Source organism: Astatotilapia calliptera, chromosome 1 (genome assembly GCF_900246225.1).
Source record: "Astatotilapia calliptera chromosome 1, fAstCal1.2, whole genome shotgun sequence".
NCBI lineage: Eukaryota > Metazoa > Chordata > Actinopteri > Cichliformes > Cichlidae > Astatotilapia > Astatotilapia calliptera.
Window position 1 is genome coordinate 299,878 of NC_039302.1, and position 14,777 is coordinate 314,654.

At 42.0% G+C, this 14,777-nt stretch overlaps 1 protein-coding gene across 1 annotated transcript; it reads right to left on the reverse strand.

Moving 5' to 3' along the window:
• Positions 1–4,630: 4,630 nt before the first annotated feature.
• tlnrd1 (talin rod domain containing 1) lies at positions 4,631–7,938 on the reverse strand. Its single transcript, XM_026181578.1, has one exon. The coding sequence runs from the start codon at positions 6,307–6,309 to the stop codon at positions 5,245–5,247; it is 1,065 nt and encodes a 354-aa protein (XP_026037363.1). The 5' UTR covers positions 6,310–7,938; the 3' UTR covers positions 4,631–5,244.
• Between the last annotated feature and the right edge of the window lie 6,839 nt (positions 7,939–14,777).

Consider the following 14,777-nt stretch of genomic DNA (forward strand, 5'->3'; position numbering starts at 1 on the left):
GTGCTTTATATTGTGAGGTAGACCCTACAATAATACATACAAAACAAAAACCAACAATCATTGACCCCCGATGAGCAAGGAATTTGGCAACAGTGGGAAGGAAAAACTCCTGTTTAACAGGAAGAAACCTCCGGCAGAACCAGGCTCAGGGAGGGGCGGGGCCATCTGCTGCAACCAGTTGGAGTGAAAGAAGGAAGACGGGACAAAAGGCAGGCTGTGGAAGAGAGACAGAGATTAATAACAACACAATGCTCAGTGGCAGTGGATGTAAGAGCAGACCACAGCAACCTCCCTGAACAGGACCCAGTAAGTGTCACAGCGACAGACAGCAAAGATGCTCTACAGTCTGAAGAGTTGGACAGCACCAGGCTACATCATGAGTCACACTTGCTGGCTGAAGAAGCTGACCACACTCCATGAGTCCTGATTCCCAAGGATACCACTAACAGGTTTTTTGCCTCTCTGGTGTTCTCTAAAAAATATATATTCTGATAAAGATAATAAAGAAATACTTTTTAATCAAGCAGCAGTATCAAGCATCAAGTCAGTTAGAGTCCTGGGATAATTATCTATCCAGTTAAGTAACAAAGGGGTTTGTTAATCAGTTTCAGCTGCTTTGGTGTTAAAGATATTATTACGTTTTTAAAAAGTAAAAAACAAAAAGAAACATCCTGTCTCAGAGTGACGCTGAAAAACTAGTTTGTCTTTTTATTAATTCTCGGCTGGATGACTGTAATTCATTATTATCAGGATTAGGGCTGCACGATATTAGGAAAACCTGCGATGTGCGATAACTGTGATCAATACTGCGATAACGATATGACTTGCGATAAAATAAATAGCAAAACAAACAAACAAAAAAGAATACATAATTTCCGTTTTACTGCAACAGTTTTATTTAAAGAAAGCTGCTGTATTAGCAGTGTAACAACAAACTGCACTTTAACATTGAAACATTGCCCCATAATAAAAAATTCTGAGGCTTGAATCCTGAAAGACATCCTTTCAGAATTCAAGCTTGCCGAACAACCATCCCTATAATTAGTTTTAAATAAACATAACTTAAATTATTCTGCAAATTATCTCAATGCAGCTGTTCATCATTTTACCTCTCACCAAGTAGTTATGATGCCAGTCGAAACTGGAGAGGAAACTTTACTGTAGTGCTGGTGTAGCTTTCAGCTTGGCTCAGTTCAAACCTGACGGTCCAGCGGCATGGTTCGTACATTTGTGGAATGGCGACATGGGAAAAGTCGCTTCATGAGGGGATGCGGTATCTCCGGTCCACTTTATGTATCAGACTGGTGAAGCCGTCTCTGCTAACTGTAGTTATAGGCATCATGTCTTTGGCCTCTGTTATTTCTTTGTAGCGCTTCGACGTTTTCTCATAAGTTGTTCCACTTGAAAAACTCTGATACAGAGACGGCCGTTGCTGCGGCGCTCTTTGTCTAACATTAGCAACATTAGCTAGCCCGGTCTTTCTGGAACTCTTCAAACAGTTCTCTGTGGTTGTGTTGAAGATGATGGTGGAGTCGTGTTTCCTCTGGTGGTTGCCGAGTGTTCGGCAAGTGTTGCAGAGCACCTGTGTTTGGAGAACGTCGTCTTTACCAAATCCAAAGTACCTCCAAATAACCGAGGTGCTATTTTTTTTAGCCACGAGTTCATAGTCAGTAGCGTTCTCGTCATGCGTCTCGCTCTCAGCCATTACAACTGTGACTCGTTGCTGCAGCGTTGTTCGCTCCCCACCTGCGTAGGAGGCGGGCCTCTAATCCATTTGATTGGTTAATGCCGTGAAGGGCTCTATTCGACTGGTCTAATGTGTAAAGGGGGTTCTTTGATTGGCAAATTCTTTAAAGCACGTGTGTAAACATTTTAAGGTACTCCATTATCGCAGTTTACGCTGTCTTTTGCGATGGGCCCATCGCGCAGGCTGATATCGTGATGACAATATATTTTCGATTTATTGTGCAGGCCCAATCAGGATGTCCTATAAAACTTCCGCAAAAGCCTTCAGTTGGTCCAAATTGCTGCAGCAAGGTTACTGACAGGGAGAGCATATTTTCCCACACCGACTTTTCTTCACTGATTCCCTATTGAATCCTTAGTTATACTGCAATAGGACTAGGCTAATTTGGGCTTCCCACAATTCACAATTATTTCTTTTTCACTCATACTTTTTTACTCACTATGTGGTTGCAATCTGCATTTAATCATTATTTAATATTAATCTCTGGCTCACTTCCAGTGTGTCTTTTGTCCTGTCTTCCTCCCCTCACCCAAAACAGCTGAGGCAGATAGCCGCCCCTCCCTGAGTCTAATTCTGCCGAAAGTTTCTTCCTTTTAAAATTGAGTTTTTAAGTCCCACTGCCGCCAAAGTGCTTGTTCATTAGAGGTCTTCTGATTGTTGGGACTTTCTCTGTTGTCTCTGTATTATCGTAGGGTCTTTACCTTACAACATAAAGTGCCTTGAGGCAACTGTTGTTTTTATTTGGTGCTATAAATAAAATTGAATTGAACTGAATTTAATTAAAAGGTGAACTAGAGGGGCAATAATTAGACATTTTACAGGTGGAGGCCACTAATAATGCCACGTCAACCAAACCCCCAGACAGTTTTAATTTGTTTGGAATACTAAAAACAAAAAGTTTTATTTCTTGTTATCTATCATCCACCTAGCCCTTACTCAGAAATATTTTCTTAATTCTCAGACTTTTCTAAGGCACATCAACAAATCTACAGCAGAACTGCTGAAAAAGAAGAGGTGTTGAAATGTCCCAGTCAAAGTCAACCTCAACTTGATTGGTATACAATGGTAGAACCTGAACAAATACAATATTAAATGAACCAGACCAAAGTTGTAAAGAGTAATAACCCAAAAATCCTCTACAATGATTTGACAAACTGACAGTTATACAGAAAACAATCACTTGAAGTTATGGTTGGTACAAGTAGTTCCACAAGATATTGAATTATGGTGCAAACTTTGCATTTGAAAAAAAAAACGTGTGCCCCTTCACATTATAGCAGGGTGCAAGATGCCAACAGGCAGGGCCATAGATGGAAATATCAACTTCCTCGTTGTATACTACCAATTTTCTGTTCTACAGTTTATCTGAATTATTATGTGAACACTGTTAAACAAAGAGTATACAGAAGGCTTACATGTAAATCAGATATGCATAAGCTCCACTGACAAGTTTGACAGCACTGTTTAGAAGTTTGCCACTGTCAGACAAATGTGCCATGATAGAGGCAATCAGGTTTGGAGCCATTAAATTCCAATAAACAATTGAAAACATTAAAACTACAACTGTTTTTTAATTACCATGAGTACTCAAAGTCACTGAAGTTTTTGGTAGTTCCAAGGTAATGGTTTCAACTATTTATTAACCTGTTTTTAAATAAACATACGTTTTGTGTTATATTATGCAGTTTATCTTCACATAAGTGTGCGAGGACCTACATTTCCCTGCTTCAAAATATCAGCATCTAAGCTGGTTACTAAGTGAAACGCTATCAGCATGCCTACCCAGGTCATGTTTTTGCTTTGCTGTACAAATGATTACAAATCAAATTACAGATGAACACGTTTTTGTGATTTTTTTTAACTAAAGTTTCATTTTTAGTGGAATTTTGAATTGAATCCCTGACTTTGGTTTCCACTGACCATTATTATGTCATTTTGTTATCAATGTACAGAAATTTGAATATTTAATTCATCGAGATGCCATAAGTATTAGAGCATATCCTTATTTCTTTGAGTGGGTTAGTTTTAGTCACTAAAGCCTTTTCATAATATTTTCTATGAATACCACAAATACCACATTACAGAAGCAGAAATGTCAGAGATAAAACTGATCAGCCTGATTGGAAACCATGAGAGAAAGAGCCCCGAGCACACATGGTGAATATACTCTGGCCTATGGATCACCTGAATCTGAAAACAAATTAAAAAAAGAGAGAAAACTGTAAAAGGAAGCACTGTGTCAAATAATTTAGGGGTGACTGTCTGGAATGAGTCCAATGCATCGCAGAGTTTGACAGATGAGTGAGTGAACATTTGTCATTGATGCTTTCAAAAAGCAGCAACAAACACACAAACTGTTCAATTCAGGCTAAATGAAACATTCATGAATGTTCATTACAGACACCAAAAGGCCTAAAATAGAACAGGTACTAATGAATTCATGAATGTTTGTTCATCAATAGAAAATATGTCTAATGTTTTTTAAGAAAGATGCTGAAATAGCATTAAAGTTAGTTTGCAGTCTCACACAGATAATATTACACAATTACTTAAGTCAGTTTATCTGTCTTTCACATATTAAACCTGCTTTCATTCATTAATGCAGTCAAAGGGTGAATGTTTCATCTTAGTGATTAAAAACGATCTACCTTGAGTGTAGCCATGGTCAGCTTTACCCTCGGGTAAGCAGCATGTCAGTCTCAAAGTACATACTAGCTTGCTCTTGCCTCCTGTTTCATCACTAATGGAGATCATAATGTACAGACTGAGAAGCTGCAGTCTACAGCTCTCACAGAGATAGCTTGCACAAAAAAGTAACCGAAAATGTTTGGGTTTTTTAGATTAAGTGAATAGCCGGATTTTCAAAAACATTTTAGCCACAACAGCATATAAGAAACATTTTTAATAGATGAAATAAATACTCCATTACATGCATGGTCAAAACACTTGAAAATAATATGGGGAAGTCTGGTAGATAGTGTAAACCCTAGGGCACACACTCACAGCAGCTTTAAAAAAATTCACACACACTGAAAAAAAAATAAAAGCATCTTGACACTCGGCTCACTCTTTCCAATCTCACAAAGCCCATATAATGGAGCAGGTCAGCCAACTATAGGTTCATACTGCGAGGCTACATCCATCATCGAGGCTGGTGTTTTCACTGCAACTGAAAACTGAGGTAAACTTTTCAGGTCTGAAAGCTGCTGTCTGTTGGTGAAAGCACATTGTCTGCTGAGCCCAGTTCATACCCAGAGTGGGTGAAGTGGTCCATTTTGAGCATGGTTTAAGTTAAGTTACATCCAGCGCAACCTCAAAAACCCTGCAGTGGTTGTTTTAGTGCTTTTCTGCATTCTACACACAAATTTTAACCACAAGAACAGGCCCACACAGTGTTCTTCGGATGTTACTCTACACCTGATGAATAGGGATTAACCCAAAGTGAGTCTCTTTGGTACATGAAACAAGACACTGAACCTACATAGCCCCTTCCTAAACTAATTCACAGAATGGGAGTTGACTGGTGGCAGAGTCCTTGGAGAGGAGCGCTCTCTGAGTGCCTGAGTAAGCAGAGTGCAACCATCGGACACGGCGCACGCCGAGTTACGCAGACGCTCACGGTAGTCTGCCATTTTGGAGCTGCTCTCGGGATGCTGGGCAACATCCCTGAGGCCCTGAGTGAGAAGGACACAGGCAGAAACCACACTCATGGCCCCACCTAACACTGCCGTTTGCACCCCCTTTCCTTCGGCAGAGATGCTCGCAGCTCTTCCCAGGAACTGTGGCTCTGTAGCAAACCCAACAAGGGCGCCGACAGCCTGGACGAGAGCAGCACTGAAGAGGATGCATCGATTCCTGGTCAGCTCACTGGGCTGGGTTTTCACCTCCTTCACACACGCCAGGAAGGCCGTGCCACTTGTGCTCATGCTCTTGACGCTCAGCTTGAACTGCTCTTTTGCAAAGCGATCCCTGGACCTCTCGCTGGCCAGTGATGAGATGTCCGTTAGAGTCTTGAGGTTGGTGGAGATGTTCTGAGAGAGCTCGAGGAGGAGCTGTGGGGTGAGGTCTTGCAGGTGAGTGACTCGGAAAACGCTGCAGCTCTGTTCTACTTCATGTCGACAGCGGGTCACCTTGTAGCGATCCACCAGACCCGGAAGGCATTGTTGAGAGCCAGGCGTCTCCACAGATGCCAGGTAGGCAGCATGAGCTGAGCACTCAGTCAAAGACACCACAAGGTTAGTCATCTCCAGGAGGCGGTCCCCTACTTCCGTGAAGCGACCCATGTTGAGCTGGCTCTGGATGTCATGGGTGAGAATGGAGAGCTCTTTAGTGCGGGCAATGACCGTGTCACGGCACTGGTCGAAGGTGTCAGCCACAGCCACACCTTCAGATGTCATGACAGGCCTGGTCTCACTGGACAGCAGGAGGAGGTCAGCCACGAGCTGCATCTTGCCCTTACATGTGTCACAGATGAAGGAGAGCCGCTTCCTCTGCTGCAAACTGCCACCGGGTGTGCTGGTTGATCCCTCACTTGCTGATTTGCCAGAGCCACCACTAGCCATAATAATGAAGGGAGTCAGAGGAAGGGGGAGAGGGTCAAATGGCTCTTATATAAGGGTTCAGATATCTCGTTTTCTGCTGCTACAATGCATTTTACTGTTTAAGACACTTCTCAAATAAAACTAAACTTTTAAATAAGAACTGGCCAAACAGTCTTCCTTAAGTTCCTTCAGAGTTTAGGTTATTAATTGTAAATTACATGTTAAAACACAAGACACGTACGCTCAGTGTAAACATGCGGAAAGAGCAAAACTCAATTACTACATTTACCCCAAATAGTTAACGCATATGTGTCTGTATAAAAGCCTTAAGAATAGGAGTACATGTGAATATATTCTCAGCATTATCTGCCGTAGTTTGTTAGTAAATCTATTACACAAAACACCCAAGAAAAAGCCCTACAACTTTAAAGTAATCAGTGTAACAAGATATACGCTCTTATTTGGAAATGTTAACTTAAATGCCCTGAACAACATAGTCACTATTCTAAGTATAGTCCCAGATTGTTGTGGAGAAAAGGAATTCACAGGCTTCTAAATTAAAAAATACAAACAAAACACACAAACAGCAGTGCCACCAAGGTGCCTTCTAAACGGGAAAGTACACACTGACAAGCCCCTTGTCATCAAGAACATTCCCAAAGTGAATCTCTGCTGATCAGCAAACGTCAAATTTCCTTCCTTGGTGCTTTTTTTTTCTTTCTTTCAAAGAAGACGTCACCTCAGCAATGAACGGGTGCCTTTTGACTTTTCTCTCTTTCTCGCTCTCTCTGTTTTTTAACTTCAGGATATCATTTTGTGGCCATTCGCGTCACAGCAAATAGCCAGAAAAAGCACCGAGATCTTGGCCGACTTGTTCCCACCGAGTGTGGCGTTCTCATGCTGGTTACAATCGGGGAACCACCCGGCAAGCTGTTCTGGTCAGTGGAAGGACTGGAGTTATCCTCCAACACCATCATTTCACGGGTCCTCCCGAGTAAAATTCACCGAAAATGCCACTGTCCAGGAAGAAGAAGCCTCTCAGTCCACTTTCAACCTCTTCTTTTTCAATCCGAGCGCTGGGTTATAAGATAGCGACTGCTCCGGTCCTCTCGACTCCATATGCATCGTCCGTCAGTCCGCCCTCCACGTCCTCCTCCGCGTCTTAACTCGGGACTCGAGAGTGTGTAGCCCCGCATATCCTCTGTGTGCGCTCACTTTTCATATCCATACCAGCCAGTGTTCTCTGAACATATAAATCACTTGTTTTGTAGGTCCACGACACCGAATCCAAACAGCGCAGCAACAAGAAGTGGCCGTTATTCCCAGCGACTGAAAGTAGAGCTGCGCGCTCCCACTACAGTACTATCAGGAAGCAAGGAGGGTGTGGTCGCTTCTGAACGGCTGCTGGACTGAGCAAACTTGTAGCAACGGAACAATACCGGCAGTCCTCCGCGGTTAAGTAATTTAGCACCGTTTATATTTACTAACCTAATGTAGTTTAACATTAACGGAGTCGCGAAAAAAGTTCGTAGTTATACAGTGACCACAGAGTTCCGCGACCTGTTTTACTCTCAGGACTGGCGACTGCTGCCCTGCCATAAGACACCCCTATAAAGTCAAGTGAGGCGCTAGCGCTAGCATAGCGAGCTTCCGAGACCGGAAGCCTTTTATTAAACAAATAAAAGCACAGCTTTTATGCAACAGCATGCAGCCATGACGGCGAGGCCATGGCGTTTGCACTTGTATGGGATAAATAGCTGATTATTTCCTTTAAAAAAAAGATGCTTCTTTTATTTTAGTTAAATTACATGTTTTAAGTTGGTTTCAATCAGTGAGTGATTTTAGTTATTTCAATTTATTTCAAGTTATTTTCAATTTTGTATTTAGCATCATTCATCCTAAACACTGAAACTCCTCTGTTGACGCATATTGCTGATTAGTAGAAAGAGGCATTTCACATCTGTTTAATCATAAAAGACAATTGAAAATAAAACATAGCCTCACCAAGGCACAGCAAACTGCACTGAACATATGACAAAAGGCTAATTTCATCATAATGACAAATGCAGACAAACTTTGCTGGGATAGAGAAGGCTCTAAACAAGACGTTTTGAGAAAAATGAACAACATAACTTTTTTAAAAATCAACGATTACAAGGAAACTTTACTGTAAAATTAAGACAGCCTCTGTTGAGGTGCATCGGCCTGTACCTCAACAGCTACAGGCCGATGTCAGAGCCACTGGCCTGTAGCTGTGGAGAGCATCCTCACACAGAACATGACATCGTGGTTTGGGAACAGCTGTGTGAAGGACCAAAAAGCTCTCCAGAGAGTGATCCGTACAGCAGAACGCTGCTGCAGGATTGCTCTCCCCCCGCTTCAGGACACCTACACCAGGAGATGCCGGACTAGAGCAGATACTGAAGGACCCGTCCCATCCTGGCAACAAACTGTTCCAACTTCTGCAATCTGGTAGAAGGTTCCGCATCTTCTGGGCAAGGACAGAGAGACTCAAGAGGAGCTTCTATCCCCAAGCCATCCGTGCCCTAAACACACACACCCGCCCTCTCACATCATCTATAATTGACTGAGACAGGACTCTTCCAGACACTAAACCAAGGCACAATGTACATTTCAATTCCTTTAATTTTAAATATGTTTATATTGTCTATCCTGTAAAATAGTCAGATGTCTATTCTTATTAATGTACAGAATTCACCTGCCTGCTGCTACTACTGCACATTCACCCAGTGTATATACTATATGTATGTATATATATATATATATTAGGGGTGCAACGATATTCGTATCGATATTGAACCGTTCGATACAGTGCTTTCGGTTCGGTACGCATATGTATCGAACAATACAAAATTTGTAATTTATTTTATCAACTTTCCTTCTGACGATGCTGTCTGTGTTGAGCGCTCAGTGAATCTGCGTTCGACTACTCCGCCTAGGCTGCACTGTCGAGCGCAGATCCACTGAGCGCTCAACACAGACAGCATCGTCAGAAGGAAGAGCGCAGGGCAAGCTAGCAAGACAGAAGTTAAGCTCTCCTTGCAACATTCAGATCTGGCGTTTGGAATTATTTTGGTTTTCATGTGACGTATGACCCTGAAGGTAAGCGAGTCATGGACTAAAGTAAAACAGTATGTTGGATGTGCCACGCAATGCTCAATTACATGGGTGGGAACTAGTGTGTTAGCGCAGTTAGCTCGTTAACGTGTTGGCCGTCTAGCCCCATGCACGGGGCGATCGGCGGTAGCTCGTTAACGGAGATTTGCCGTGTTGTGGTGTTAAGGTCATTTCAACGAGATTAACCTGAAAGCACTAGTGGGAACACAACGAATATGACTGCACATTTACGCCGACATCATCCTAGTGCAAAGACAAAAACAACAAGCATGCTACTAACTTTAGCCGAGTCATTTAGACAGCTGTTAGCACATGATTCTCCTTATGCTGCTGAGAATATAGCCCAGAAGAAGCGGATAGTATAGCTTTTATTTTGGAAAGAGACATTTCTCTGTAATAAACTCTCTTTTCCAAAGATGAGTGATTCCTCAATCAGATACAGGGCTCGCAATATCGCTAGCCCGACGTCCCGGAGCTAGCGATTTTTTTCAGTCGGGCTACAAAAATCTATCTCTTCCCTGCCCGTCGGGCTATTGTAGGAAAAATATATGTCAATGCTTTTGCATTCTTTCAGAAATGTAGCTGGGTAATTATGTCATTGGCATCGGTGAGCCACTGTCAATATGTGACATATTGAAGTCGCGTTTGAATTTGCGCTTGTTTTTTTGCTTTCACTTTGCAATCGTGCGAACTGTGTATAGAGAGCGACAGCACTGATCTGTGAGTGATGATAATTTGTGCACCAATTCCTCTGACATCGTCTTATTAATCGTTAGCTTACTATGCAAACATGACAAGTGAAATCTCCCGCAGCTTAAACATGTGAGAGGTTGATCGCGCAGAGAATCGCTGAGCTTATGTGAGTCCGTGTGTAAAAGCAGCAGGATATATATTTTAGTTCTGCTGAGCCAAATAAGACAGGTCAGGGTGAAGAAGTGACAGCCAAAGAAAAGCTTACCACAAAACGGAAAAGTTATGACAAATCAGACTATAAGGCAAAAAGAAAGTGCAGCTTTATGGTTTCATGGACAAAAGAATTTCTGTGGCTGCGATATGACGAGCTAAATAACCAGGGCTGCACATAAGTGGTCCGCAGGTGCGCATTCACTGTCAAAATAAAAAACACGCACAAGGGTTAGGGTTAAATTTAAAAACTGTACTTTTGAGTTAAAATATATATTTATAATTTTAATAAATGACAAATTAAAAAGGCATGAACATTTTTTTGTATCGAAAAAATATCGAACCGTGACACCAAAGTATCGAACCGAACCGTGAATTTTGTGTATCGTTGCACCCCTAATATATATATATATATATATATATATATATATATATATATATATATATATATATATATATATATATATATATAAAATGTTCTTCCTCTACCCCCTCCAATTTTTTGCACATGTCGAGGAGCGTGTCAGGCTACATTTCACTGTGACATGCATGTGACAAATAAAGAACCTTGAACCTTGAGGTCCTTGGGGCGTGAAGTCGTTGGCACTGGTACAACACAGGAGGTTTTCCAGAGCTGTGGGACTCTCCCCAGCCTCAGACTCAGGTTGAAGAGGTGCTCCATCACCCCACACAGTTGGTCTGCGCAGGACCTGACGACCCTTGCGCTGATGCCATCTGGGCCCGCTGCCTTCTTGGCTTTAATCCTGAGTGTGTATTGGATGCTGTTGTCGGGGGTGGGGGGGAGTGAGCAGGGTGATTAGAGGAGGTGTAAAGTCTCTGAGGTGTCAGAGGTGGAGCAGCAGCAGTGAGGGTGGGTGAGTCTGCAGCCGGTGTTGTAGACTGTCTCATGGTTGAATCAAATCTGTTGAAGAAATGATTCAGTTCATTTGCCCACCTCACATCCCTCCCAGGCAGAGAGTTCTGATGTTTGTGGCCTGAGATGGTTCTGAGGCCTCTCCAGACTTCACCAACGTTGTTTTGCTGAAGCTGGTTCTCCATCTTCTGCCTGTAGCTCTCCTTCCCATTCCTTATCAGTCCCCTCAGCTCTCTCTGCACCCTTTTCAACTCCTCTTTGTCTCCAGATTTGAAGGCCCTCCTCTTCTGCTTCAGGACAGCTTTAATTTCTGGGGTAATCCAAGGTTTGTTGTTGGAGAAACACCGCACAGTCCTAGTAGGTGCGGTGTTATCCACACAGAAATCAATATAGTCAGTAATGCATGTAGTAAGGCTGTCGATGGCCTCTCCGTGGTCGTCACAGATCACCTCCCACACAGTCGACTCAAAACAATCCTTAAGAGCCTCCTCGCTCTCCTCCGACCATCTCTGCACTGTGTCGGTGGCTCCCTGCGCACTAATGTCCTGTCTGGCTGCTTTTGCAATCAGAATTTTGATCTGAATGCATTGTGGTGCCAAATACATTTTTCTTTTGCAAGAACAGCTATGTAGAATCTCTATAGGCTCCTCTTGTTCATGTGAATATTTTATCTGTTTATTTATTAATTTTTATTTGTGTTATTTCAGTTATTACAATATATGTGATATAGTATGACGATGTCTAAGGCAAGACAGGCAAGAGAGAAAAAGGAGGAGATGGGGGATAGACTAAAAGGATGGAGTACAAATAGAAATGCACAAAGTATTGCTAACTCCTGCACCTGTAAGTGACAAAAATCCAAAAACCATACAGCACCTGGAACACAAAACCTTGGATCACAAAAATGTAAAAATACATAAATCAACAATCTTCTTACCGTGTGTGCGTGTGAGAGAATAAGTGAGTGTATGTTTGTGTGAGAATGAATTCATAATAAAGGTGGGAAGCTGCAGCTCACACCGGTAACGGGTAACTGAGGGAGGAGGCCACACCAGTACATCCAGCCACGCACCCCGGGACCAACAAGCAGCCAAGGAGGGGCAAAAGAGTCCAACGTGGAGCGGTGACCATGTCCCAACGGGACCAAGGTCCAGCAAGCATCACACCCAGGCTTGCACACAAACAAGCCATTTGCTCACTTACTCACTCATTAGACACCCATTAGAGCACTTTGCCCTCGGACTGCGGCCTTACTTGTGGTTCCATGAATTTTATTTTTTAAATTTAATTTATTTTTTGCCTCTCCAGCACTGTAACAATCACAATTATTGTCTGATGGCCAAGAAAAATGCCAGACTGATTTATTTTTCCGAGTGGACCATTATGGCTTTGCCATACTGGAAGTGAGGACACACAAGGAACGCAGCTGACACGAATAACCATAACGAGGCAGGGGAAGCAAGACTGAACAGAATGAACATGAAAACACAAGAGCTTCACAATAAAACAGGAAGCATGATGCAGGAGTGGAGCAGAGGCTGACAAGAGGGAGCGAGGGAACACGAGGGAAAGAGCAGACATGACAGGCTGGGGAAACATGGATAAACCACAAGAAGGCAAAACAAGACAAAGTAAATGGCCTGTATTTGTATAGCGCTTTACTAGTCCCCAAGGACCCCAAAGCGCTTTACACAACCAGTCATACACACATTCACACACTGGGGATGGCAGCTACATTGTAGCACAGCATTGTTTTTCTTGTGACATTACCAATAGATTTGATGTGTCACATGACCCTCTTCCTATTGAGAAAACAAAAGTTGTATCCAAGATGGCCGACTTCTAAATGGCCACCATGGTCACCACCCATCTTGAGGAGTTTGCCCCCTCACATATACTAATGTGCCACAAACAGGACTTTAATATCACCAACCATTCCCATGTTATTACGCTGTATCCATATAAATGGTCCACCCTGTAGTTTGGAGCCCAAAGCAGGGTTCAGACGTCATCACCTAAAGACTGGATATCCCAACTGCTTTGACTGTTTTAATGCAGTACAGTTGTTTATTTTACTTTACTTTAATGTCGGTCATATGGGTGGTACTTTAAGAGCCATATATTTTATGTTGTTGTTTTTTGTTTATGTAGCTTTAACTGGTTAGTAAGGAATTTTCCAGATTTAGTACCACATACAACGTTGTCCTAACGCAACCTTTGCATCAGAAATTTTGTTCTCTGGTTAAATATTTCATTTGATTCTAGTTATCGTTTTCTCAGGTTGTTGATTACATGTTCTTGTGTGGCAGCATAGGCAGATTCCAATTATCTTTTGTTCTAGTTCTGATACATTTTTTTTCACATTTTACATCCGTTCTCAAAGTGGTTAACAAAGTGTTAACCATTCTAGAGGGGATGGTGAACTAATATCATCTGAAGACTTTTGTGGTTTTAAAAGGGGATTTATGTGGTCTGAGCCCCATTCTGTTAATGCTGTGAGATAAATTCTTTTTGTGTGTGTGTGTTACGACTTTGAGCCCTTCTAATGTAAACCTATAGTTCATCATAGGCTCATCATCATCACATTCTTATGTAGCGCTTTCCTACTCTCCTGGAGTACTCAAAGCGCTCTATACAACACGCCGCATTTACCCCATACATACAAGCAATATTATCTATACGGTAAGTGCTTTTCTAACTATCATTCATATGCATTCATACTTCGATGGATGCATCGGAGAGCAAGTCGGGATTAGTATCTTGCCCAAGGATATTTGGCATGCAAACTGGGGGACCCAGCGATCGAATCACCAACCTTCCAATCAGCATCTGACCTGCTCTACCTCCTGATCTACAGCCACCCTGCAAATACATAACTTCATATATACCCAACCACTAATGGGTTTCATGATGAAGAGATTATCAGTGTTATTCGCCTCACCTCTAAGTAATCATAATAATGTTCGTGATCTGCATGTAAAAGACAATACTATTCCCTAAAAGAATTAAAAACTGCCCAGATGTAAGCTGCCTTGGCAGAGGTTTGCACTCCCAATACTTATTGTTCCATTTACAGCCATCCTATCTCCTTATTTCTTGTGTGTTTTATGAGAGAAATGCAGACTTCCCTATTACAACAGGGTCACTACTTTCACTGGTCTACCTGGAGGAAAACATGTTTCCTTATAAAGAGAAAAGGGCAGCATGCAGATTGTATGGAGGCTGTTTATTCTGAATGATTCTGAATTACTAACATACACAATGTGATAAGAATAAAGTAGATTCATATTTCAGAATACACATGAAATACAAATCTATCTCCTAAATCTGACAGTATTTTTTGTGCAAACCTATTTTCTTGCATAGGATGAGAAAATTTCCATGCAAGTAGTGGTAATGTTACTCTATTTTCTAATTCTCAAAAACATACATCCAAGAATTAAGAATTGTGTAAACAGAAGACTTAAGTTCCTTTCTGCAACTGTCAACTATTTGTCACCAGAGAAATCCAGAGAACAAATTATATAATTAATAAAGTGGTCGGCTTCTGTAGCTGCAAGAAAAGCCCAAACCA

Bases quoted from the DNA above. Each gene is read 5' to 3' on its own strand.
- tlnrd1 (XM_026181578.1), bottom strand. From the start codon at position 6,309: ATGGCTAGTGGTGGCTCTGGCAAATCAGCAAGTGAGGGATCAACCAGC.